Consider the following 26506-nt stretch of genomic DNA (forward strand, 5'->3'; position numbering starts at 1 on the left):
AATAATTCACATGATACATAATTATTATCTATTTACTCAATTCTTATTAATAAATTAACAAAGCAGCATGCAATGACGCATGGTATATGTATATTTAAGAAGAAATTAGAATAACTGGGGCACGTAGCCAGGTAAGTACATTTCAGTACAGTAATTTGTCGACGGTCCCTAAAATACCGCTTCCGAATATCTGTGTAATGTCCGAATATCAAACTAATTTCACCGCGGTTTCTAAGATTAAAAAACACCTGGATTTCTAAATATCCTGCAACAGAAATAACTGTAAAATGCATATATACTGTAATGTACTGACATCGGAGTTAATCCTAGATGAATAGATTTATTTTATTCAGTCGATTCCCGCGTTCGTTTATCGACTACCGCCCACATCAAGGAGACGGGGAACTAATACCGGTTTTTTCGCACCAGTTCCTAATCTATTGCTAATATTTATCACTAAAATGAATTATGAACAAAAATAAAAACTAACACCGCTTTTTTCTTTTTTTACATAACTTTATTTTGCAGCACGTTAGCCGTGTTTATGCATTTACTCGGAAGTCGGAACTTTGTTTACATTCAGTAATATGGTGCTGAGTCTTATATTACACACACACACACACACACACACACACACTAAGTGGACCAGAAATGAGGGAAATATATATTTATTAAGCAAAAATGAAACACTTTTCTTTTAAAAGTAAAGGAAGAAAGTTTGGTTAAAGGCACCAATAAGAGGTCTGAATGTTTTAATATGATGCACGTATCAACATTTGCTGTATGTCAGTGGAGATGTCAGAAAAAACAATTAGAATTAAATGTAAGAATCAACTAATTATTATAATGGATAATTGGACATATTTTAAGATTTGAAAATATGCTCTTCCATTACCTATATGTATATTATAATGGCTATTTTAGGCTGATGGGCAGATTTCAACACTACTGTGAGTAACCCTTATTCCATAATGTCCAGCCCAGAACTGTGTGTCCTTCCCTCTGTGTTTAAAACGGATAAATCGAACACCAGGTCCGTAGTCCTTAAAGGTATAAGTCTTCTAAAATGAAGCAAAAGAGAGTGATAGACATCATGTTATATATATCAAATGACCAAAAAATCCATACTGAAAATATCCAGTAAGGAAATAATAGTATGGCTGATCAGCATATAGTGTAAAAAGTATGATTTGTAGATATAAGAAAACAGACTGTACTAAAATAATTACCCATCTGCTATTAATAATGTACAACAAATGTAGCTTGTAGACCTGTCCACCTTCTGCAATCTTCAAAATTCATTCCGCTGTTAATTAAGGGACATTTCTCTTGGAGTTCTCTTTCAAATATTCGCTCGGTATCTCACTATGGGAAATGCCTCAGGCATGATAGACTATGGAAGCACCAATTACACCACATCTGTCTGCAGGGCAGACAGCTCACCACCTGGGACATATATACGAAGCTGTGACCGCTGAAACGGCATTCTTGTTCTATTCCCCGTGATGACTTTCCTCATCACCAGCTCCAGTTCACAGATGTACTGTTAAGGTGAGCGTTGCAAAATGTAGTGCAGTTGCTATTTTTTTCGCTGCTCCTTACTGAGTGACTCCACTTTTAGTAGCGCAGTTTAGAATAGCTAAGGCGCCAAGACGAGCTATATATCAAATCCTGTCCGTCTACCATGTCGGGGTTCAAGATGGCGCCGGAGAGCGAGAAAGTCACCCCTTCCCGTTCTTGTCCCACAGTATGTGGGTTTATTATTCCTGGTAGAGGAATATCCCCATCCAATGTGTATAGCTTGCATGGGTGAACATGTGCAAGCTGCACTTATTGATGCAGAGAGCTGTGTGCCTTGCTGAGTTATGCCGGTGAGAATGCTATAAAGAAGGCTTCGGGTGGTTAAAGAGGTTCAAATCCTCTTCCTTGCAGAAATTTTCCTCATGGGGGGATATTATGGACTCAAGTTCCCTGAGCCCACACCACTTTTTGACCAGCAACTGCTGGATGAAGGAGAGGAGCCAGAGGGGAGCCAGAGGAAGACGAGGAGATGCTAGTTCGTCTCCTTGGGGACGAGCCGGATGACGAGGAGGGCGTCGCCATCCTGTCTGCGGCTTAAGTGTCCAGACCTGCGAAAGTGTCGAACTGCCGTTGAATGTGGTGGATGGTGACTTGGTACAGGTTTGTAAACGTGCGGCAACATGGCTTAACATCACTTGGCCAGTAACTCCAGGGGGGCTGCGGGTTAAACGTGATATTTATGATGAAACAACTGCTTCCCGCCTTACCAGCATGCATGGCAGAAATGAAGCGGTCGTGGGACAAGCCCTTCTCTCACACAGTGCCCATCAAGGGTTACTCTTCACTACATGTGAATGAGATGGAGGAGCTTGGCCTTTCAAACCCCTTCAAGTGGCTTGAACAGTCAAGTGGCTCATCACCTGCACACGAACAGGCGGACCACTCTCTCATCTTCCAGTCCCACCCTACCTGGAAAAATGGAGCTTTTGGAGGAGCTGGGCACTCAGCTAGACTCCAGGAATCGAAACCCGGTGGTCTGAAAAGAAATCTGTAATATTACAGACCTAAATCTATGCACTTCACATGGCACTGTGCATAGCTGTGGCCGTTCGATGGCTCTCACCATTGCGGGGGATAGGTTGCTTAACCTATCAAGCATCTGGGACAGAGAGAAATTAGATTTTCTCGACTCTTCGACAGACTCCAAGTGTTTATTTGGCCCAGCCGTTGAGGCGATGAGACAAAGATGCGACCTTCAAAAGAAAGAAGGTGAGGCATTTGATGTTTGCTTGCCACGAAAGAAAACACCACACCCTCCTGCTCCGCTGTGGCTCGTCCCTCCGACGCAGAACAGTAGATTTTTGAGCGTGTCTAGGATTGCAAAACCCCAGGGCGCAGAGTAGTCGGCCCGCCCCGCAGATGCTCCGAGCACCAGTAAACCGCGGGGCAAGCAGTCATTCGCGGTGGCTGCCGCTAAATCTAGGTCCACTCACCCTTATAACAAGAAGAAGAGAGATACCTAGAATGCAGTCTCCTCAGGGGAGGGACAAACAGCAGCAAGGGTTCTCTGTGATGTCCTCCCCCGAGTCCGCCACACCTGTTCCCCCACCCGTGAAAAAGCGGAAAGTGTGGATTATGGACAACACTGTTCTAGATTGTGTACAGGGCAGCTTTCCCTTGTCACATACAAGGTTAAATGTGTTGCACTCAGCGATAAAACATGTTCAAGTGCAGAAAACTCAGCCACCAGAAGTATGTATCACACAGCACTTTGACTTTGGGTTCAAAACCAATAATAAAACGTTGTTATCTGTCGCATAAAGGCTCATCGCTGAGGGCGCAGAGACACAAAAAAATCACTGAACCGAGAATTAAAGCGGTCTAGGGCCAGACGGATCCCGGCTGATTTTTTCTCTGTCCAACAGATGGCGCCAAAAGACCATCTATGGAAGCGGTTCAGCAAAACCCACTAGCTCTCTGTCAGGAGGCTTGGAGAGAATGTTCTGTGCATTTTTGGGTCCTGGTGACTGTAACGAAAGGTTACAGGCTGCAGTTTGCTATAAAACCCCCTCCTTTCAATGGGATTATAGCATCTGTAGCGACAGGCGATTCAGCTCGAAGCAGAAATAGCCTCCCTTTTGGAAAAAAGAGCTATAAACTGAGTTTTGGTGGGGGAAACTCAAAGGCTTTTACTCCCGTAATTTTCTCATTCCAAAGAAAGACAGGGGTCTACGCCCGATATTGGATCTACATGCTTCTAAACAAGCACTTGAGAAAAAACAAATTCAGAATGCTCACGATCGGAGCGCTCACTCGCTTGATTCGCAGGGGTGACTGGTTTTCCACAGTCGATCTCAAGGATGCTTACTTTCATATAAGCATTTACCCCGTGCACAGAAAATATCTCAGATTTTCCTTTCCTTTACGAATTTGTTACTCTTCCATTCGGGCTGAGCCTAGCTCCACATGTGTTTATCAGGTGCATGCAGGCAGCGCTGTCACCACTAAGACTCAGGGGTCTCAGGATATCTGCCTATCTAGACGATTATCTGTTATGTGCGCAGTCCCGAAAGCGTGCAGAGAAGGGAGTGAGACATCTGAGACCAGTATTTGAAACAGCTCATCCAGTCATGGGATTTATCTAAGGTTCTGGGTGCTTTAACTAGGGCTCCATTTGAACCAATAGATATTGTTCATATCAGGTTTTTATCTAATATGATACTGAGCGAATGCTTCAAAGAAAATGTCAGGTTACTTGCGTAACCCCGGTTCTCTGAAAACAGAGTGAGGCATCTCACCAAACTTCCCTTCTCACATTACATGGGGGAAGAGCATGCTTAGAATACCGATCCAGCGGTCACAGCTGGATATATAGGTCCTGGGTGGTGAGCTGTGTTTGGTTTGCCCTGCGGACAGACGTGGTGTAATTCCATAGTCTATCACGCCTGAGGCGTTTCCCATAGTGAGATACCGAGTGAATGTTTGAAAGAGAACCAGGGTTACGCAAGTAACCTTACGTTTTACATGGGATCAACTACAAAGTGACTAACCTGTTCCAACTGCTGATCATTCCATTGTGGAAATTTCACTCGCTTTGGTTGAAAGAACTGGACAGTCTTCTTCTTGCGATTGAGTAACTCGACATGAAGTTCATATACACTGCCACAGTCCCACCGTGGAGCATACCTGGAGGAGCATTTAATGATTTAAAATATCTTTTCGACTCAGGAGAGAAATAACAGAGAAAAGCTGAACTGGGTGTGGTGAGAACATATTCTCTACAACCCATTTATCACCTCCATTTTCCATTTTCCAGTGAAGCCATCTAGATGAAAGAACATTTCTGACATTACTTACACTAAAGTTATTTTTTTCCACACACAACCTTTTTAACCAAACTGTGTAAACATACAAACATTTTTCCAAGCCATATCACAGTGACATGTGTTTAGGAAACAACTGTCTAATCATTATTGTTTTTTGCTCATCTTCTGCGTTGGGATTCTTCAACAGATTCCGTCGCTTCTTACATAGAAAATAATACGCCTGACAATCTCTTGGGACTTTGTGGATATCGAGAGGCTTGAATCCTTCCCTACGGCATCGCTCTCTCCAAAATGCAGTGCTGTCCACCACCGACTTCCACTCAGTACACACCAGGCGGCACACAAGAATCACCTGGTGGCCAGGCAGGTTATGAAGAATTTCCTGAATAGCATCACGAGGAAGAGCTGGGCACTGTGGTCAACAAGGAAAATAACATGACATCTCAAATGAACACAGATCAGACACATATCAACCTCCAGAAAGTATTCACTGCCCAGTGATTATTTCTTATTTTGCTGTATCTGCAAAAATGACAGATCAGATTAGTCCTGCTGAAGTGTGTGAAGCTTTAAGATTATGTTTTTAGGTGAGAAGAAAATGGAGAACATTTCTAGGAGCAGCAGACAAAGATATTTTTAGCAGGAGGAACTGGAAATCATGTTGCCATCACAAGCAAATGGATGGAGCAAATTTAAGCAAACTGTTGAGAAGAACCTTTTTCAGGCAGACAGAAATCTGTGAAAATGTATGTTCCAGCATGACAATGATCCAATTGAATTCTCATGTGGCAGGAGTGTGCAAGCAGTTCCTGGAGAATGAAGGAATTGATACCACTGAATGTTCCCCAAGCTCGCCTGACCTAACTCCAATTGAACACCTCTGGGACATTATGTTTCGGTCCATCCGACACCACTCAGACTGTCCAGGAGCTCAGTGATGCCCTGGTCCAGATCTGGGAGGAAATACCCCAGGACACTATCCGTCGTCTCATTAGGAGCATGCCCCGACGTTGTTTCAGCAAAATGGACTAGCCTGCTGCATCATTTTTTCCACTTTGATTTTGGGGGTGTCTTTGAATTCGGCCCTCTGTAGGTTGATCATATTCATTTCCATCAAACGGTGTTGCATCCTTTCGTTCCTAAAACATTCCCCAGTCCACATCAATATAGATATCCAGCGTGATATTTGCCCCCCATTGAGATCTGATGTGTTTTCAAAGTGTTCCTTCAGTTTTTTCAGCAGTGTACAAATGAATGGCTTGAAAAAAAATGGCTTGTGTTGTGGAATGACTGAGCCGAAGCCCAGACTTCAATCCAAATCAATTCATAATGTAAATTCTCAAAATTGTTAAATTACTTACATCTAACAGAAACTCTGTCACAGCACTAACCATTAGTCAAAATTTCTATTACAGTATCTTGGCCTGTAAATTTAGCATATCAATTAATAGAATTTTTTAAACTTTTAATTCAAGTTGAGGACATCTAAATACTTTAGAACTTTTTATTTCTGTAGAGAATGTCAATCCAATGGACTTAAATTTGATACTGCAACACAGCAAAGAGAAATAATCACTAAGAGGTGAATACATTCTGGATGCACAGTATCATTGATCACTAACATCACCTAGTCACCATCAGTGAAACAGTAACAGTGTGGTATATACAGGGGTTGGACAATGAAACTGAAACACTGGCCAATTTAGTGTTGGAGGGTTCATGGCTAAATTTGACCAGCCTGGTGGCCAATCTTCATTGATTGCACATTCCACCAGTAAGAGCAGAGTGTGAAGGTTTAATTAGCAGAGTAATAGCACAGTTTTGCTTAAAATATTGCAATGCACACAACATTATGGGAGACATATCAGAGTTCAAAAGAGGACAAATTGTTGGTGCACGTCTTGCTGGCGCATCTGTGACTAAGACAGCAAGTCTTTGTGATGTATCAAGAGCCACGGTATCCAGGGTAATGTCAGCATACCACCAAGAAGGACGAACCACATCCAACAGGAGTAACTGTGGACGCTAGAGGAAGCTGTCTGAAAGGGATGTCCGGGTGCTAACCCGGATTGTATCCAAAAAACATAAAACCATAGCTGCCCAACTCACTGCAGAATTAAATGTGCACCTCAACTCTCCTGTTTCCACCAAAACTGTCCGTCGGGAGCTCCACAGGGTCAATGTACATGGCCGGGCCAAACCTTTGGTTACTCCTGCCAATGCCAAACGTCGGTTTCAATGGTGCCAGCAGCGAAAATCTTGGGCTGTGGACAATGTGAAACGTGTATTGTTTATGTCACGGCCATGTCACGTAGTGACCTGGCCACTATTCTGCAAGAAGAATGGCTCAAAATCCCTCTGGCCACTGTGCAGGACTTGTATCTGTCATTCCCAAGACGAACTGATGCTGTATTGGCCGCAAAAGGAGGCCCTACACCATACTAATGAATTATTGTGGTCTAAAACCAGGCGTTTCAGTTTCATTGTCCAACCCCTGTATAAAACAACAACTCACCTAGAGCTAAATACGAAACGTTTAAAAATAAATAAATTTTCGTTTTCAATTACGGACATGAACGTGTCTTAGTTACAGAAACAAACGCTCTTCCTGTAAATATTGGTCAGGAGATGACGTAATTGGTCAGTACACTAGTCCTAGCAAAGAAGTACGCAGTATAGAGAGACAAGATTAAAAACACCTGGATTTCTAAATATACTGCGACAGAAATAACTCTAAAATTCATATATATATCTATATATACTTACAGAGGAGTTAATTCCTAGTCATAGATTTAAATATTTTATATTTCCGACTACCGGCCACATTGTAGAGAATCAAGGAGACCGGGGAACTAATAATGTTTTTTTTCGCACCCGTTCCTAATCAAATCGATCACTTAAATGTACTATAAACAAAGAAAATTAAAAAAATTAATACCGCTTTTTACACAACTTCATGTCGCAGCACGTTAGCCGTGTTTATGCACTCAGTCGCCCAGCTTCCTGGTTTGACCGAACAACTCGGAGCTGTCAGAAATCAAACTCCGACTCGGAAGTCGGAGGTCGAAATTTATTTTCACACTCATTAACATGGAAGTGATGTTTGTTCCCGAGCTGTTTTAGATATACACACAAAAAAAGTCTTATATTACATACACACATTCATTCGACCAGAAATGAGAATATATATATATTTATTAAGCAAAAATGAAACTACAAAAGTGAAGGAAGAAAGTTTGGTTAAAGGCACCAGTTAGAGGTCTGATGTTTGAATGTTTTAATATGATGCACATATCAACATTTGCTGTATGTCCGTTCTTATAACATTATAACATAATATCATGTGATCTTAGTTGAAAATAAGCGGACATTTAAAATGACAACTGTGAAGATGTTAAATATTCGAAGTGGAGGAAATCCCGCCATGGCGTAAGGATACAGTTTCTTCCAGACCCAGTGAGTGACAGGCGGGAGGGAGATCACTTCATCTGTTGAAGGCGGCTGAAGGACGTGGATGTGGAGCGGAATAAGCGGGTGAATGAATATTTTCTAAAGATATCTTTGGTCTCGAGCATCGGGAACTTTGTTTTGACAGTTTAAATGATCCTTAAAATGACTTAACCGCTAAACTAATGTTAATAACCTTTCTGTTGGGGGAGAAGCGCGAAACAGTTATAATCAATTAAATGTGTGTGAGGATTAAAATATGGTTATATGTGTTGATAGTAATGTGTAGAGGTTTTTGTTTCCTGACTCTGAACACATTTTTGTTTATTTTCTGCTTTCCTTGTGTATTTTGTGGCTGTGTAAGGTTAGCCGCCATTTTTTCACCTGAGGTAAATTTACCGTACAGCCAGCTGCTGATGAGGAACGAACGGAGCGCCAATTTATAATAATTAGCACAATTAGCATAATTGTGAATTCTGAGGTATCCGATCAGGCATCTAGAAGAGTAAAGTGCTGCTTTCGGAGGCGAGGTCATTTAGGGCGAATTTCAGACAGTTGTGAGACCAGGCCCGGAGTGGTCATCAGGTGAACCGGGGGAATTCCCGGTGGTCAGCTCTGTCCTGCTCATAACAGGGCAGAGACTCGTCGGATTTTTTCCACATACACAGAAAAACGTATACGTGTTTAAGTTATTGTGTGTGACTGATAATTACACTAATTACACTATATTTGGATCTAAATCAGCGCATAATGAGACCGTGCATTAAAAAGAGCCGTTTTCTTTTGTCAGAGCGCGCGCACGTTTTGATTTTGGGCTAAACTGACCTTTTACACTGTAAGCAGATTTTCATCATTAATATCACTGAGTACTTGAATGGACAATGACACTGGAACAGGGACACCAAAAATAGTGTTACCATAATATACAGCTGGACATTTCAGATGTTAATGTGCATTTGCTTTTACAGGTGGACTAAAAAAGAACACAATGACTGAAGATGTAAACCAAAAAGAGGCAGAAAAGGCTCTCCAAATGGTTCACTGGGGCAAGAGACAGGGGTGGAAAGAGGGCCATTAGAGCACAGCAGGAGAGAAGACCATCTCCAGGGGTGTGAGGAGTTGTTTCTGAGGCCAAATGTTTTAATACTGTAATGTTCAACAGGTTTATTTATTTTATTTTTATCTATTTTTTTTGTACTTCTACATTGTTAGTGTAGTTCAATTAAAAGAGCACTGATGTTTCTAAAAAGGGGCATTTCACCCAAAAATGAACATTCTGTCATCACTGACTCCCCCTCATGTCTTTCCAAACCCTGAAGACTTTCGTTCATCTTTGGATAACAAATTAAGATTTTTTTAATGATATCTGCAAGATTTATGTCCCTCTGTTGAAAGTTTATTCCCCCCAAATTCTGAATCCAAGTCTTCTGAAAAGTCATTATGACTTTTATATGATGAACTGATCTAATTTAGGCTTTTATTCACATATACACATCGATCAGCCAACAATGTTTACAGCATTCAGTTTTGTTAAATAGAAGCACAAACATGCTTGATTCTGTTTATATTAGTTGTTTAGCATTTATATGTGAATAAAACCTTAATTAAATCAGATAAAGCGATCATGTCTTTTCAGAAGACCGTGATTAAACTTCTTGATTCATATCAATTTATTTTACAATCTTTTTTAAGTGTCTGAGTTTTGGGGAAATAGACTTTCAACAGAAGGACTGAAATCTCAGATTTCATTAAAAATGTCTTCATTTGTGTTCTGAAAATAAATTAATTTCTTAGTGACATGCAGGTGAGATGATGACAGAATTTTCATTTTTGGGAGAAATATCACTTTAACGTTTGACTGTTTATTTCTTTTTCCCCAAATGTTATGTACCATTAGTTACATAAGACCAGACGCTGGTAGAATATTACCCTGGAGTTTTACTGTTAATGTTCAACATTTTACAAAAGCCTGAAAATTTTGATTGAATGTGTCAGATAATAAAGATGATAAAATAATTGATATACAGAACCTTTACAGCATTTTAATGTCTGATTTTTAAAATTTCACATTTCATGTTTTTTCTTTATAGACTCCTTACAACAACCAACTTACAACACTTACTTTACCAAAGTAAAATCCTGATGTTGCTTTTATCACTTAATAAAAAATATGTTTGGGATAGCACCAGAATGTAAAAATCACAGGTAAATTAAAAATAAGAATTAAGCACAAAACTGTTTGAATATAAATAATTATACTGTCCAGGTGAGATACCTCAAAACACACACACACCCATGTGGGGCCAGTCCAGTACCCACTGATAAACCCATAATGGGCCCTTGTATATACCACATGGGCTTCACAAAGTGGGACCAATATGGGCCTCATGTATGTTGCCCAGTTGGGCCCCACATTTGCCCCAGTCAGAATATATGTGGGATTCATATGGGCTAATTTAGATGGGGCCCACGTGGAACCCGTGGACAAACCCATCTAGGGCCCATGTTTCAAGCCCATATGGGGCCCACATGGGCCCTACCTTGCAATGTTGGCTGGGAAGATCCTGAGGTGTCAGAAAAAAACATTTACAATTAAATGTAAGAATCAAGTAATACTAATTATTATGATAGATAATTAGACTAGCTTTTATTAACATATCAGGCAATATTCTCTGTCCCATCTTCTGCATCTTCGAGCATCACAGACAAAAAAACAGACATTAAATATGCGAAGACATGACAATCAAGCAGACAGATTACATTTACAAGACTAATATGTTCAGCATGTTAGTAAACAAGATTACAGTAATCCATATCATTTTACATAAGAATTTTTTTATTTATTTATTTTATTTATTTTTTTTTTTACATATTTTGAAATTTGAAAATGTTTTCTTCCATTTCCTATATTTATATTATAATGGCGATTTTAGGCTGATGGGCAGACTTCCACACTACTGTGAGTAACCCTTATTCCATAATGTCCAGCCCAGAACTGTGTGTCCTTCCCTCCATGTTTAAAACGGATAAATCGAACACCAGGTCCATAGTTCTTAAAGGTATAAGTCATCTAAAATGAAGCAAAAGAGAGTGATAGACAACGTTATATACACTGAACAAAATTATAAATGCAACAAACTTGTTTTTGCCCCCATTTTCATGGGCTGAACTCAAAGATCTAAGACTTTTTCTATGTACACAAAAGGCCTATTGCTCTCAAATATTGTTCACAATCTGTCTAAATCTGTGTTAGTGAGCACTTCTCCTTTGCCGAGGTAATCCATCCACCTCACAGGTGCGGCATATCAAGATGCTGATTAGACAGCATGATTATTGCACAGGTGTGCCTTAGGCTGGCCGCAATAAAAGGCCACTCTAAAATGTGCAGTTTTATTGTATTGGGGGGGGGCGGGGGGTAACAGATAACTAGTCAGTATCTGGTGTGACCACCATTTGCCTCACGCAGTGCAACACATCTCCTTCGCATAGAGTTGATCAGGTTGTTGATTGTGGCCTGTGGAATGTTTTTCCACTCCTCTTCCATGGCTGTGCGAAGTTGCTGGATATTGGCAGGAACTGGAACATGCTGTCGTATACGCTGATCCAGAACATCCCAAACATGCTCAATGGGTAACATGTCCGGTGAGTATGCTGGCCATGCAAGAACTGGGATGTTTTCAGCTTCCAGGAATTGTGTACAGATCCTTGCAACATGGGGCCGTGCATCATCATGCTGCAACATGAGGTGATGGTCGTGGATGAATGGCACAACAATGGGCCTCAGGATCTCGTCACGGTATCTCTGTGCATTCAAAATGCCATCAATAAAATGCACCTGTGTTTGTTGTCCATAACATGCGCCTGCCCATACCATAACCCCACCGCCACCATGGGCCACTCGATCCACAACGTTGACATCAGCAAACTGCTCACCCACACTACGCCATACACGCTGTGTGCCATCTGCCCTGTACAGTGAAAACCGGGATTCATCCGTGAAGAGAACACCTCTCCAAAGTGCCAGACGCCAACGAATGTGAGCATTTGCCCACTCAAGTCGGTTACGACGACGAACTGCAGTCAGGTCGAGACCCCAGTGAGGACGACGAGCATGCAAACAAGCTTCCCTGAGACGGTTTCTGACAGTTTGTGCAGAAATTCTTTGGTTATGCAAACCGACTGTTGCAGCAGCTGTCCGGGTGGCTGGTCTCAGACGATCTTGGAGGTGAAGATGCTGGATGTGGAGGTCCTGGGCTGGTGTGGTTACACGTGGTCTGCGGTTGTGAGGGCTTTTGGATGTACTGCCAAATTCTCTGAAACGCCTTTGGAGACGGCTTATGGTAGAGAAATGAACATTCAATTCACGGGCAACAGCTCTGGTGGACATTCCTGCAGTCATTATGCCAATTGCACGCTCCCTCAAAACTTGTGACATCTGTGGCATTGTGCTGTGTGACAAAAATGCACATTTTAGAGTGGCCTTTTATTGTGGCCAGCCTAAAGCACACCTGTGCAATAATCATGCTGTCTAATCAGCATCTTGATATGCCACGCCTGTGAGGTGGATGGATTATCTTGGCAAAGGAGAAGTGTTCTTTAACACAGATTTAGACAGATTGTGAACAATATTTGAGAGAAATAGGCCTTTTGTATACATAGAAAATGTCTTAGATCTTTGAGTTCAGCTCATGAAAAATGGGGGCAAAAGCAAAAGTGTTGCGTTTATAATTTTGTTCAGTGTATATCAAATGACCAAAAACTGAAATACTGAAAATATCCAGTAAGGAAACAATAGTATGGCTGATCAGCATATAGTGTTAAAAGTATGATTTGTAGATATAAGAAAGCAGACTGTACTAAAATAATTACCCATCTGCTATTAATAATGTACAACAAATGTAGCTTGTAGACCTGTCCACCTTTTGCAATCTTCAAAATTCATTCCACTGTTAATTAAGGGACATTTCTCTTGGAGTTCTCTTTAAAATATTCCCTCGGTATCTCACTATGGGAAATGCCTCAGGCATGATAGACTATGGAAGCACCAATTACACCACATCTGTCTGCAGGGCAGACCAATCACAGCTCACCACCCGGGACCTATATACGAAGCTGTGACCGCTGAAACGGCATTCTTGTTCTATTCCCCGTGATGACTTTCCTCAGCACCAGCTCCAGTTCACAGACGTACCGTTAAGGTGAACATTGCCAAACGTAATGCAGTTGCTATTATTTTCGCTGCTCGTTACTGAGTGGATCCGATTTTAGCAGTTTAGATTAGCTAAGACGCCAAGGCGAGCTATATCTCAAGTCCTGTCAGTCATTTGACATCATTTGTCCGTCATCAGTCACATACATTTGTTAACCGACTTTTATCAACTGTGTTAACATTAAATATTAGAAGTTGGACTTTTATCTGAATAGATTGTTGTGTTTTCTGACATTTTTATTGCTGTTGTGCTCAAGGACTGTAAGGTATTTTAGTCACGTGGTGTGAAAGCGGCGCTGCGCAGACTGACAGGTGTAGGACATTAAAGTATCGCGAGAGTTCAGTTCTGGAGAATATTCCAGCACACACACTCGCGGTTTTTGGCCCGAGCGTGTGTGTGTGTACATGTGTGCGCTCGTGCGGAGAGAGATGTCAGTCAAAATTGTGTACAGTAAATGGCAAAAGTGCTCAACTAAAACGATCAACATTTCAAGTCAAACAAGATGGTGCCGGTGAGGTTGGCTGCACGCAGCGCCGAACTTTTATCAGCACATCAGCTGCCCCACCAGGGGTGAAAGGACACTGGACCATTGTTACACAACAGTTAAAGACAGCTACAAGGCACAATCTCACCCCCCGTTTGGGAAATCCGTCCACGCTGCCATCTTCCTCATGCCAAAATATAAACAAAGGCTCAAGCAGGAAGTTCCGGCTCAGAGAGAAGTCGGGCGCTGGACGGACCAATAGGTGGCCGCTCTACAAGACGCTCTGGATGACGCAGACTGGGACATGTTCCGGCGCAGCTCTGATGACATCAATGTGTTTATGAAAGCGGTTGTGGGATTCATCGGGAAACTAACAGATGATACTGTACAGAAAACAACCATCAGAACGTTTCCCAATCAGAAGCCGTGGGTGGATAAGACCATCCGCGATGCTCTGAGATCTCGCACCGATGCCTACAATGCGGGATTTGCGTCGGGCGACATGAACTCATTCAAGGCTGCATCATACAACACGCGGAAAGTGGTGAACGAGGCGAAGCAGTGCTACGGGAGGAAACTAGAGTCACATCTCCAACAGAGTGAGTCTAGGAGCCTGTGGCAGGGATTAAGGACAATAACGGACTAAAAAGCACCAACATCCGGTATGATGAATGCGGAAGTGTCTCTGGCAAATGAGCTGAACACCTTCTATGCTCGTTTTGAGGCTGCAGCTAACGATACTAATGCTACAGCTAATGCCACAGCTAATGCTAATGGCTGCAGACAGGAAGAGACTGCCAACACCGGAAATGCGTTCATCATCTCCGAGCATGACGTGAGGAGAGCCTTCAGGAGAGTGAACACCAGGAAAGCAGCAGGACCAGACGGAATATCAGGTCGAGTCCTCAGAGCCTGCGCTCTATTCAACCTCTCCTTAACCCAGTTGGCCCATGTGCTTCAAAGAGTCCATCATTGTTCCTGTCCCGAAGAAACCCCATCCTGCTTCCCTCAATGACTACAGCCCTGTAGCCCTGACCTCGGTAGTGATGAAGTGCTTTGAACGGCTGGTCAGAGACTTCATCATCACTTCACTACCAGACACACTGGATCCACTACAGTTCGCCTACCGTCCGAACCGCTCAACAGATGATGCCATTTCCCACCTCCTTCACACATCGCTCACTCACCTGGACACTAGAAAGGGGAATTATGTTAGAATGCTGTTTGTTGACTACAGTTCAGCGTTTAACACTATAATCCCCTCCACACTCACCACCAAGCTGGAGCACCTGGGACTCATCTCTTTGTCAGTGGATCTCCAATTTCCTAACTGGTAGACCACAGGCAGTAAGGATGGGCAGACATGTCTCAGCCTCACTCAACCTCAGCACTGGAGCCCCCCAGGGTTGTGTTTTGAGCCCCCTGCCCCTCTTTGTACACGTACAACTGCATGGCCACTACCAACTCCACCAACATCATCAAGTTTGCTGACTACACCGTTGTGGTCGGATTGATCTCCGACAACAATGAGACGGCCTACCTGGACGAGATTAAGACTCTGGAGGACTGGTGCCAGAGGAACAACCTCCACCTTAACCAAGACTAAGGAGCTGATAGTGGACTTCAGCAAAAAGCAGGAGAGGAACTACCAGACCCCTGTGATCAACATGAGCCCAGTGAAGAGAGTGGACAGCTTCAGATACCTTGGTGTTCACATCACGCAGGACCCGTCATGGTCCTGTCACATCAACACCGTGGTGAAGAAGGCCCAACAGCGTCTCTTCCACCTCAGATGCTTGAGAGACTTTAGACTGCCTGCTAAGGTGCTAAGGAACTTTTATTCCTGCACCACAGAAAGCAACCTGACGGGAAACATCGCAACCTGGTTCAGGAACAGCACCATGCAGGACAGACGAGCTCTTCAGAGGGTGGTGCGATCAGCTGAACGCATCATCTGTACCAAGCTCCCTGACCTGCACTCAATCTACAACTTTTGTCAACAATTTTAGTTATATATATTATTATATTTTATTCTATTTTTATTCTATTTTATTTTTATTTACATACTGCAAACTTGTTTTTATATTTTACATTTCGTATTTTTATATTTTATATTTTTATCCTTGTCCTTTTTTTTCTGTTCTTATTCCTTTTCGTTTCTCCTTTTTCAGTGGGTCAATACAAACAGTCGCGTAAGCATTTCACTGCATATCATACTGTGTACGATTATGTATGTGACAAATAAAATTTGAATTTGAAGTATCATTTAATGAATCTGGGATTCAGAATCAACTATGCCAAGAGCCGGTTGACTCCATCTCAGGAGACGGAGTATCTGGGTCTACGTATAGATTCGGTGACATACAGAGCTACACCATTTATCAGTGTCTGGCTACGCTGTTTATCAGTGTCTGGCTCAGTTTCGCAAGGGAAATCTGGTGCCATTTAAGACTCGCTGTCAGTGGTCCCGCTGGGTTTACTCAGGATGAGGGACTTGCAGTGGTGGGTTGTGGCGAGGCGTCCATGTCCTCGCTGTCATCTCACGCACCGCGTGAAAGTAACGGAGGAATGCTTGGAGGCTGTTCATCAATGGAGAGACCCCTCCCTATTCCGTTGGTGACTACGGATGAATCCTTGACAGGCTGGGGGCCGTTTTTCAGGGCAGGTCAGTAAACGGCCGCTGAACATCCCAACTCCGCAAGCTCCAGATAAACCAACTGGAGCTGATGGCAGTGTTTCTGGCACTGAAACATTTTCTGCCATTCTTAAGGGGATGTCATGTATTGCTCAGAACAGACAACACGAAGGTGGTGGCATATATTAATCACGAAGGAGGGACGCGCTTCGAGTCACTGCGTGCAACACATGTCCCGAGAGTCCTGAATGTAGGGGCGGATCTCCTTTTAAGAGGCAATCTGTTATACGGAGAATGGTCACTCCATCTGCAGGTGATGGATCAGATTTTGTAGAGGTATGGCAGAGCAGCCGTAGATCTCTTAGCCTCGCATGCTTTACACATTCCCACCGCTGAGTCTAATCTCTCCCACCCTGGAAAGAGTAAGAGAAAACGGGTTCTCTCTCCTCCTAATAGCCCCGCGTTGGAAAGGGATGCTGTGGCTGGCAGAAATCATTCAGCTACTACAGGGAGAGCCCTGGCCGCTCCCGTTGTGCTGGACAAGCAGGCGGTCAAATATTTCACCCCCATCCGGAGCGAATCAACCTCTGTGTCTGGCCCGTGAGAGAATGAATTTGAATGCGCTCAGGCTTCCACGGGAAGTTATAAGCACTATCCAGAGTGCTAGAGCTCGAGCAACGCGCTCTTTATATGATCGCAAGCTGCGCGCTTTTGAAGACTGGTGCACGTGTAAAGGAGTTATTCAATGCTTGGTGATCGACATTCTCTGTTTTTTACAGAGCTTAATGGACACTGGTAGGGCATCTTCCACTATTAAAGTTTACCTGGCTGCCATTTCAACTTGCCATGTAGGCTTTGAAGGAGCTTCCGTTGGACGGCATCCCCTCGTGTGCTGTTTTAAGGGAGCGAGACATCCGAGACCAGTATTTGAAACAGCTCATCCAGTCATGGGATTTATCTAAGGTTCTGAGTGCTTTAACTAGGGCTCCATTTGAACCTATAGATACTGTTCATATCAGGTTTTTATCTAATATGATACTGAGCGAATGCTTGAAAGAGAACGTAAGGTTACTTGCGTAACCCCGGTTCTCTGAAAACAGAGTGAGGCATCTCACCAAACTTCCCTTCTCACATTACATGGGGGAAGAGCGTGCTTAGAATGCCGATTCAGCGGTCACAGCTGGATATATAGGTCCTGGGTGGTGAGCTGTGTTTGGTTTGCCCTGCAGACAGACGTGGTGTAATTCCATAGTCTATCACGCCTGAGGCGTTTCCCATAGTGAGATACCAAGTGAATGTTTGAAAGAGAACCGGGGTTACGCAAGTAACCTTACGTTTTACATGGGATCAACTACAAAGTGACTAACCTGTTCCCACTGCTGATCATTCCATTGTGGAAATTCCACTGGATCTGGTTGAAAGAACTGGACAGTCTTCTTCTTGCGATTAAGTAACTCGACATGAATTTCATATACACTGCCACAGTCCCACCGTGGAGCATACCTGGAGGAGCATTTAATGATTTAAAATATCTTTTCGAGTCAGGAGAGAAATAATAGAGAAAAGCTGAACTCACCAATCTGATATCACAATGTCTGGCTGAATTTCATCCATAAACGCAGGATTGTACCCTTCTTTCTTAAGGTCGATCAGCTGACTCTTTATGCATCGCCTGAAACATGAAGCATAGTTTATAATTGTTTATAGACAATAATTCTGTGTTTAACTGATTTTTAATTTACACTTTTATAGTTGGCTTTAGGCTATTAAATCCCTTGACTTTTGTACATCACCAGGTAAAAACAATGAAGAAGAAACAAAGGAGGCAGTATTTCTTTCATATAAAATAATACATACAGCAAGAAAAATACGTATGTTGTATAAATGCAAAATGAATCTTACCCATAAGAGGTAACAAAGCATTTTGTTACAGACTCATCTGGGTGAGGTGAGAACATATTCTCTACAACCCATTTATCACCTCCATTTTCTATGATGTTCCAGCCAGTGAAGCCATCTAGATGAAAGAACATTTCTGACACTACTTACACTAAAGTTATTATTTTTTTCCCCACACACAACCTTTTTAACCAAACTTTGTAAACATACAAACATTTTTCCAAGCCATATCACAGTGACATGTGTTTAGGAAACACATCATTATTCTAGTCTAATCATTATTGTTTTTTTGCTCACCTTCTGCGTTGGGATTCTTCAACAGATTCCGTCGCTTCTTACATAGAAAATAATACGCCTGACAATCTCTTGGGACTTTGTGGATATCGAGAGGCTTGAATCCTTCCCTACGGCATCGCTCTCTCCAAAATGCAGTGCTGTCCACCACCGACTTCCACTCAGTACACACCAGGCGGCACACAAGAATCACCTGCTGGCCAGGCAGGTTATGAAGAATTTCCTCAATAGCATCACGAGGAAGAGCTGGGCACTGTGGTCAACAAGGAAAATAACATGACATCTCAAATGAACACAGATCAGACACATATCAACCTCCAGAAAATATTCACTGCCCAATGATTATTTCTTATTTTGCTGTATCTGCAAAAATGACAGATCAGATTAGTCCTGCTGAAGTGTGTGAAGCTTTAAGATTATGTTTTTAGGAGGGAAGAAAATGGAGAACATTTCTAGGAGCAGCAGACAAAGATATTTTTAGCAGGAGGAACTGGAAATCATCTTGCCATCACAAGCAACATGGATGGAGCAAATATAAACAAACTGTTGAGAAGAACCTTTTTCAGGCAGACAGATGACAATGATCCGAAACACAATGTGAAATACACTGCTCAAAAAAATTAAAGGAACACTTTTTTTTAATCAGAGAATAGCATCAAGGCAATTAAACTCCTGGGATATTGATTTGGTCACTTAAGTAGCAGAGGGGGTTTCAGCTGCATTGGTGTAAATGAAATGAACAACAGGTGCACTAGATGGGCAACAAGAAGACGACCCCCAAATCAGGAATGGTTTTACAGATGGAGACCACTGACATTTTTCCCCTACTCAACTTTTCAGACTATGTTTCACTAGTTTTGCATTTGGCTACAGTCAGTGTCAATGATGGTCGCATGAGGGGAAACCTGGACCCTACAGAGGTTGTACAGGCAGTCCAACTCCTCCAGAATGGCACATCAATACATGCCATTGCCAGAAGGTTTGCTGTGTCACACAGCACAGTCTCAAGAGCATGGAGGAGATTCCAAGAAAAGGCAGTTACTCTAGGAGAGCTGGACAGGGCCAAATTCTCAAAATTGTTAAATTACTTACACCTAACAGTAACTCTGTCACATGTCACATTCACATGTCTAAAAAAACATCATGCAGGAGAGCCCTACGCACAGTTCTTGTGGGCTTTTTAGCAAGGGTGTGTATGCAAAACTCTTTTGAATCCCCCTTCCCAATCAGGATGAGACCGTTTCTAAAAATTGCCTGTACAGCTCGTTTGCTAACATGATAAACACTCTCGTGATTCTTCACCCATGTCTTATGTATGCGTCGGCTGTGTGTCACTAAGCAGAACATACAAAAATGTGAAACTAGACACTAAGCACTAACCATTAGTCAAAATTTCTATTACAGTTGCTGGCCTGTGAATTTAACATATAAATTAATAGATTTTTTTTTTAAACTTTCAATTCATGTCGAAGTCATATAAATACTTTTAGATCATTTTATTTCTATAGAGCATGTCAATCCAATGGACTTAAATCTGATATTTCAACACAGCAAAGAGAAATAATCACTAAGAGGTGAATACATTCTGGATGCACAGTATCATTGATCACTAACATCACCTAGATACCATCAGTGAAACAGTAACAGTGTAGTATATATATAAAACAACAACAACTCACATCTGGATTACATACTGAATTTCCCATTCTTTTCTGTTTTAGCAGCTTAGAGGTCATCTCGTGGTCAAGTCCGTGGTCTCGTGGATGACCGATTCCTTCTCTCAGTGTTCTAACAACTTTTATAGCCGAGTCTAGTCCTGTAAATATTAACAAAAAAGGACAGGCATCGCTTTTATGTTTTATTTTAGCCATACGTGAAATATTAAAATAATCTAGAGCTAAATACGAAACGTTTAAAAATAAATAAATTTTCGTTTTCAATTACGGACATGAACGTGTATTAGTTACAGAAAGAAACGTAAATATTCCTGTAAATATTGGTCAGGAGATGGCGGCATTGGTCAGCACACGAGTCCTAGCAAAGAAGTACGCAGTATGTAGATAGAGAGAATATTTACAAGATTAAAATACCTGGATTTATAAGTATACTGCGACAGAAATAACTCTAAAATTCATATTTGTATATATGTATATTTACTTACATAGGAGTTCATTCCTAGACATAGATTTATCCAGTCTATTTCCGGACTCGTTTATCGACTACCAGCCACATTGTAGAGAATCAAGGAGACCGGGGAACTAATAATGTTTTTTTTTTTTCGCACCTGATCCTAATCAAATCGATCACTTAAATGAATTATAAACAAAAATAAAATTTAATACCGCTTTTTACACAACTTCATGTCGCAGCACGTTAGCCGAGTTTATGCACTCAGTCGCCCAGCTTCCTGGTTTGACCGAACAACTCGGAGCTGTCAGAAATCAAACTCCGACTCGGAAGTCGGAGGTCGAAATTTATTTTCACACTCATTAACATGGAAGTGATGTTTGTTCCCGAGCTGTTTTAGATATACACACAAAAAAAGTCTTATATTACATACACACATTCATTCGACCAGAAATGAGAATATATATATATATTTATTAAGCAAAAATGAAACTACAAAAGTGAAGGAAGAAAGTTTGGTTAAAGGCACCAGTTAGAGGTCTGATGTTTGAATGTTTTAATATGATGCACATATCAACATTTGCTGTATGTCAGTGAAGATCCTGAGACGTCAGAAAAAGTCATTGAGCCCCTTTCACAATTAAATGTAAGAATGGTCTCGAGCATCATAGACAAATTTAAAAATAAAGATTTAATATACAAAGACAACAGTAAAGTAATGTAACAATGTGTTAAATAGGCACCTTAAATATCATAGCAGCTCAAGATCAACATCAACAACATTAATCGATGTCATCTTGCACAAGAACATTAATAATAATATATTACACTATTTTACATAAGACTTGAAAATATTGTCTTCCATTTCCCATAGGTGTATAAAAATGGCTATTTTAGGCTGATGGGCAGATTTCCACACTACTGTTAGTAACCCTTATTCCATAATGTCCAGCCCAGAACTGTGTGTCCCTCCCTCCGTGTTTAAAATGGATAAATCGAACACCAGGTCCGTAGTCCTTAAAGGTGTATGTCATCTAAAATAAAACAGAGAGTGATAGACAACATGTCAGATAAAAATTTACCAAAAGAAATCTACATTGAAAAAGTAAAGATATAATAGTGTAGCTAAAGTATTAGTATATAGGTTAAAAGTATGAATTGTAGATAGAAGAAAACAGACTTCACTAAAAACAATTACTAATCTAATCTGCTAGTAATAATGTACAACAAATTTAGCATTTAGCAGACTGTTTGTAAAATTTGCAAGTCGTGTTAATATCTCTTGGAGTTTTACATGGGATCAGCTACAAAGTGACTAACTTGTTCCCATTGCTGATCATTCCATTGTGGAAATTCCACTGGATCTGGTTGAAAGAACTGGACAGTCTTCTTCTTGCGATTGAGTAACTCGACACGAATTTCATATACACTGCCACAGTCCCACCGTGGAGCATACCTGGAGGAGCATTTAATGATTTAAAATATCTTTTCGACTCAGGAGAGAAATAATAGAGAAATGCTGAACTCACCAATCTGATATCACAATGTCTGGCTGAATTTCATCCATAAACGCAGGATTGTACCCTTCTTTCTCAAGGTCGATCAGCTGACTCTTTATGCACTGCCTTAAATATGAAGCATAGTTTATTTAATTGCTTATAGACAGCAGATCTCTGTTAAATAATAGTTGCAAATCTCCTTCATTTTTAATTTTAGGCTACTCAATCCCCTGACTTTTGTACATCACCAGGTAAGAAGAATGAAGAAAGAATAAAGGAGGCAGTATTTCCTTCATATGAAATAATACATGCAGCAAATGAAAATGTAGTATAAAAATGTTGTACAAATGCAAAATGAATCTTACAAATAAGAGGTAACAAAGCATTTTGTTACAGTCTCATCTGGGTGAGGTGAGAACATATTCTCTACAACCCATTTATCACCTCCATTTTCTATGATGTTCCAGCCAGTGAAGCCATCTAGATGAAAGAACATTTCTGACATTACTTCAACTATTTTTCCACACACAACCTTTTTAACCAAACTGTGTAATCATACAGACATTTTTTCAAGCCATATCACAGTGACATGTGTTTAGAAAACAACTGTCTAATCAATATTGGTTTCTTTTGCTCACCTTCTGCATTGGGATTCTTCAACAGATTCCGTCGCTTCTTACATAGAAAATAATACTCCTGCCAATCTCTTGGGACTTTATGGGTATTGAGAGGCTTGAATCCTTCCCTACGGCATCGCTCTCTCCAAAATGCAGTGCTGTCCACCACCGACTTCCACTCAGTACACACCAGGCGGCACACAAGAATCACCTGCTGGCCAGGCAGGTTATAAAGAATTTCCTCAATAGCATCACGAGGAAGAGCTGGGCACTGTGGTCAACAAGGAAAATAACATGACATCTCAGATGAACACAGATCAGACACATATCAACCTCCAGAAAATAATCACTACCCAATGATTATTTCTTATTTTGCTGTATCTGCAAAAATGACAGATCAGATTAGTCCTGCTGAAGTGTGTGAAGCTTTAAGATTATGTTTTTGGAGGGAAGAAAATGGAGAACATTTCTAAGAGCAGCAAAGATACACTATATTGCCAAAAGTTTTGGACACCCCTCCAAATCAATGAATTCAGGTGTTGTTTTTCAGGGGTTGGGCTCGTCCCCTTAGTTCCAACTCTTAATGCTTCAGCTTCATACCAAGGGATGACCCCTTCCTGTTCCAACATGACTGCACACCAGTGACCAAAGCAAGGTCCATAAAGACATGGATGAGTGAGTTTGGTGTGGAGGAACTTCACTGGCCTGCACAGAGTCCTGACCTCAACCCCATAGAACACCTTTGTCTTTGTCACTTTTTTTTCATGCTGAGGACATCTAAACACTTTAGATCATTTTATTTCTATAGAGCATGTCAATCCACTGGACTTAAATTGGATATTGCAACACAGCAAAGAGAAATAATCACTAAGAAGTGAATACATTCTGGATGCACAGTATCATTGATCACTAACATCACCTAGATACCATCAGTGAAACAGTAACAGTGTAGTATATATATAAAACAACAACAACTCACATCTGGATTACATACTGAATTTCCCATTCCTTTCTGTTTTAGCAGCTTTAGGTCATCTCCAAGTCCGTGGTCTCGTGGATGACCGATTCCTTCTCTCAATGTTCTAACAACTTTTATAGCCGAGTCTAGTCCTGTAAATATTAACAAAAAAGGATCGTTTTTATTATCGCCATACGTGGAGTCTTATACATACATACACACACATTATATATAAACACTAAAAAATATTCTTACTTTCGTTTTCAATTAGGGACATGAACGTGTCTTAGTTTTAAAAAAAAAGGGTTACGTCATTGTCTACGTCACTACACTAGTCATAGGAACGAGTCATAGCAAAGAAGTACGCAGAATGTAAAGAGAGAATATTTCCATGACTAAAACACATGAATTACTAAATATCCTGCCACAGGAATAACTCTATTAACATATATCATATACGCTATATGTACTGACATAGGAGTTAATTTCTAGGATAATTCACAGACATAGATTTGTCCAGGCGATTACAGTCAGCAATGCGGAAGTGAATCACCTCAAAGAGAGTCAGAAATGAGGAAGTGGTGTTTAATCACGAGTTGTTTTAGGTGAACGTTAGTTTCCCCCATGTATGTGTAATTTTATTAAACCCCTTCAGCCATGGTTAGTAAAGAACAACAACAACAACAACAAACACCGGTTAAGACTAAAGCGACTCACTGAAAAACCCGGCGTTGTTTCCTCATAGCCCCGCCCCCTGTTCCAAACCGTGAAGGAAGCTCCTTTCTTACAAATCTACCATAATAACAATGAAAAAGCTCTCTCACAAATATAATATTATTTCATGATAGGAATAACAATATGTGTTTGCCTTAATAAATAAATAAAACCCAAAACATATAGGTTCTGCTACCCAATTTCACTTCAAGAAAGATTTTGAGAGAGAAAGAGAGAGAGCGAGAGCCATAGTTTTCAAAATAAAAGCCTCTGTGAAGAAAAAATGGCTCAAGCTGCCTTAAATTTTAATCCAAAGTTGTTCATCGAAACCAAAAACATACTTTTGGCTTCTTTATCGACTATGTCCATATTCTGCCAGCTATTAATAAACAAATGCTACTTTCAATATTAATATTTTCCTCAAAAGTCCCCTCCAAGTAGCTGTAACGTCTTATCTAAATACAGAACTGAAAATTCAGAACTATTAATTTATGCTAGCTATGCTAGTATTGTACTTAGCATGCATTGCACTCCTGTTCTAACATGAAGGCAACGTTTGTTTTGTCAGTTTTTTTATTCATAATGTATTTTGTCATTCACACAAGCAAATTAATTTTAATGGAATCTCTCATGGATGTGGATTGTAGGTGCTACCTGCATTTATATGAAATTACCATTGTCAACAGGGTTTGATTACCCAGTGGAGGAAAACCTGGAGAGGTTTGCTCTGGAGAGAAGAGGAATGAAAGTCAGTTGTAGTCAGACTGAGTGCATGTGTGTGAAAGAAAGCGAGGGAAGTGGAACAGTAAGATTACAGGGTGAAGAGGTGAAGAAGGCACAGGAGTTTAAGTACTTGGGGTCAACAGTCCAGAGTAATGGAGAGTGTGGGAAAGAGGTAAAGAAGCGAGTGCAGGCAGGTTGGAATGGATGGAGAAAGGCCTCAGGAGTTCTGTGTGATAGAAAAATATCAGCGAGAATCAAGGGGAAGGTGTATTGTACAAGACAGTGGTGAGACTGGCCATGCTGTACAGTTCAGAGGCAGTGTCACTGAGGAAGAGACAGGAGTCAGAGCTGGAGGTAGCAGAGCTGGTTCTCTTTGGGAGTGGACAGGATTAGGAACGAGTACATCAGAGGGACAGCTCATGTTGGACGTTTGGGGGACGGAGTAAGGGAGGCCAGATTAAGATGGTTTGGACATGTTCAGAGGAGGGAGAGTGAGTATATTAGTAGGAGAATGTTGAACATGGAGCTGCCAGGCAGGAGGCAAAGAGAAAGGCCAAAGAGGGTGCAAGTGTTGAGGATGCAGAAGATAGGGATAGGTGGAGAGAGATGATTCGCTGTGGAGACCCCTGAAGGGAAAAGCTGAAAGAAGAAGAAGATCATTGTCAACAGGGTCAAGGTCACACCACAGTCAAATGTCAGCCATTGTTTTTCCTCAATATGTTCACTGCTGTTGAAAGTTTATTTAAAGGGTATTTTATTGGCATAAAGTTTAACTAAATTGCTGTTGGTCAGCATTTCAAGTAGCTGTAATGTCTTATCTAAATACAGAACTAAAAAATGATTTATTCATGCTAGCTGTGCTAATATTGCACTTAGCCTGCATTGCACTCCTGTTCTAGCATAAACGCAAAATTTGTTTTTAATGCCTTAACGCGTTTCTATTCTGGAGTAACATCTAAATACACAAAAGTCTACACCAAAGTAAATGAAATCTGGTGTATAGAAGTAAATTTCACTGACAGGTACTAATATGGCTGTAGAATAGTCTGGCA

At 41.2% G+C, this 26506-nt stretch overlaps 3 protein-coding genes across 7 annotated transcripts; all 3 read right to left on the reverse strand.

The window, feature by feature from the left end:
• Positions 1–213: 213 nt before the first annotated feature.
• Positions 214–7892, reverse strand: LOC131365833 (F-box only protein 6-like). Its single transcript, XM_058409717.1, has 5 exons — positions 7786–7892; positions 6976–7111; positions 4958–5259; positions 4572–4707; positions 214–1061 (listed from the first exon to the last, which is right to left on the reverse strand). The coding sequence occupies exons 1-5, from the start codon at positions 7803–7805 to the stop codon at positions 921–923; spliced, it is 735 nt and encodes a 244-aa protein (XP_058265700.1). The 5' UTR covers positions 7806–7892; the 3' UTR covers positions 214–920.
• A 2424-nt stretch (positions 7893–10316) lies between these two features.
• On the reverse strand, positions 10317–21295 carry LOC131366414 (F-box only protein 6-like). 3 transcript variants are annotated; one of them, XM_058410893.1, is made up of 7 exons: positions 21159–21295; positions 20496–20632; positions 18820–19069; positions 18526–18640; positions 18200–18295; positions 17991–18126; positions 10317–11364 (listed from the first exon to the last, which is right to left on the reverse strand). In XM_058410893.1, the coding sequence occupies exons 2-7, from the start codon at positions 20550–20552 to the stop codon at positions 11224–11226; spliced, it is 795 nt and encodes a 264-aa protein (XP_058266876.1). In that variant the 5' UTR covers positions 20553–20632; positions 21159–21295; the 3' UTR covers positions 10317–11223. The 3 variants fall into 3 exon arrangements, with proteins under 3 accessions (XP_058266876.1, XP_058266875.1, XP_058266877.1); XM_058410892.1 differs by having other exon boundaries at positions 20978–21252; XM_058410894.1 differs by lacking the exon at positions 10317–11364 and adding an exon at positions 11427–12742 and having other exon boundaries at positions 20978–21253.
• Positions 21296–21397: 102 nt separating this feature from the next.
• LOC131366413 (F-box only protein 6-like) lies at positions 21398–24976 on the reverse strand. 3 transcript variants are annotated; one of them, XM_058410890.1, is made up of 7 exons: positions 24735–24976; positions 24039–24169; positions 23081–23330; positions 22808–22922; positions 22473–22568; positions 22264–22399; positions 21398–21977 (listed from the first exon to the last, which is right to left on the reverse strand). In XM_058410890.1, the coding sequence occupies exons 2-7, from the start codon at positions 24063–24065 to the stop codon at positions 21837–21839; spliced, it is 765 nt and encodes a 254-aa protein (XP_058266873.1). In that variant the 5' UTR covers positions 24066–24169; positions 24735–24976; the 3' UTR covers positions 21398–21836. The 3 variants fall into 3 exon arrangements, with proteins under 3 accessions (XP_058266873.1, XP_058266874.1, XP_058266872.1); XM_058410891.1 differs by lacking the exon at positions 24735–24976 and adding an exon at positions 24571–24707; XM_058410889.1 differs by lacking the exon at positions 24735–24976 and adding an exon at positions 24273–24427.
• Between the last annotated feature and the right edge of the window lie 1530 nt (positions 24977–26506).

This window comes from Hemibagrus wyckioides, linkage group LG15 (assembly GCF_019097595.1).
Source record: "Hemibagrus wyckioides isolate EC202008001 linkage group LG15, SWU_Hwy_1.0, whole genome shotgun sequence".
NCBI classification, from domain to species: domain Eukaryota; kingdom Metazoa; phylum Chordata; class Actinopteri; order Siluriformes; family Bagridae; genus Hemibagrus; species Hemibagrus wyckioides.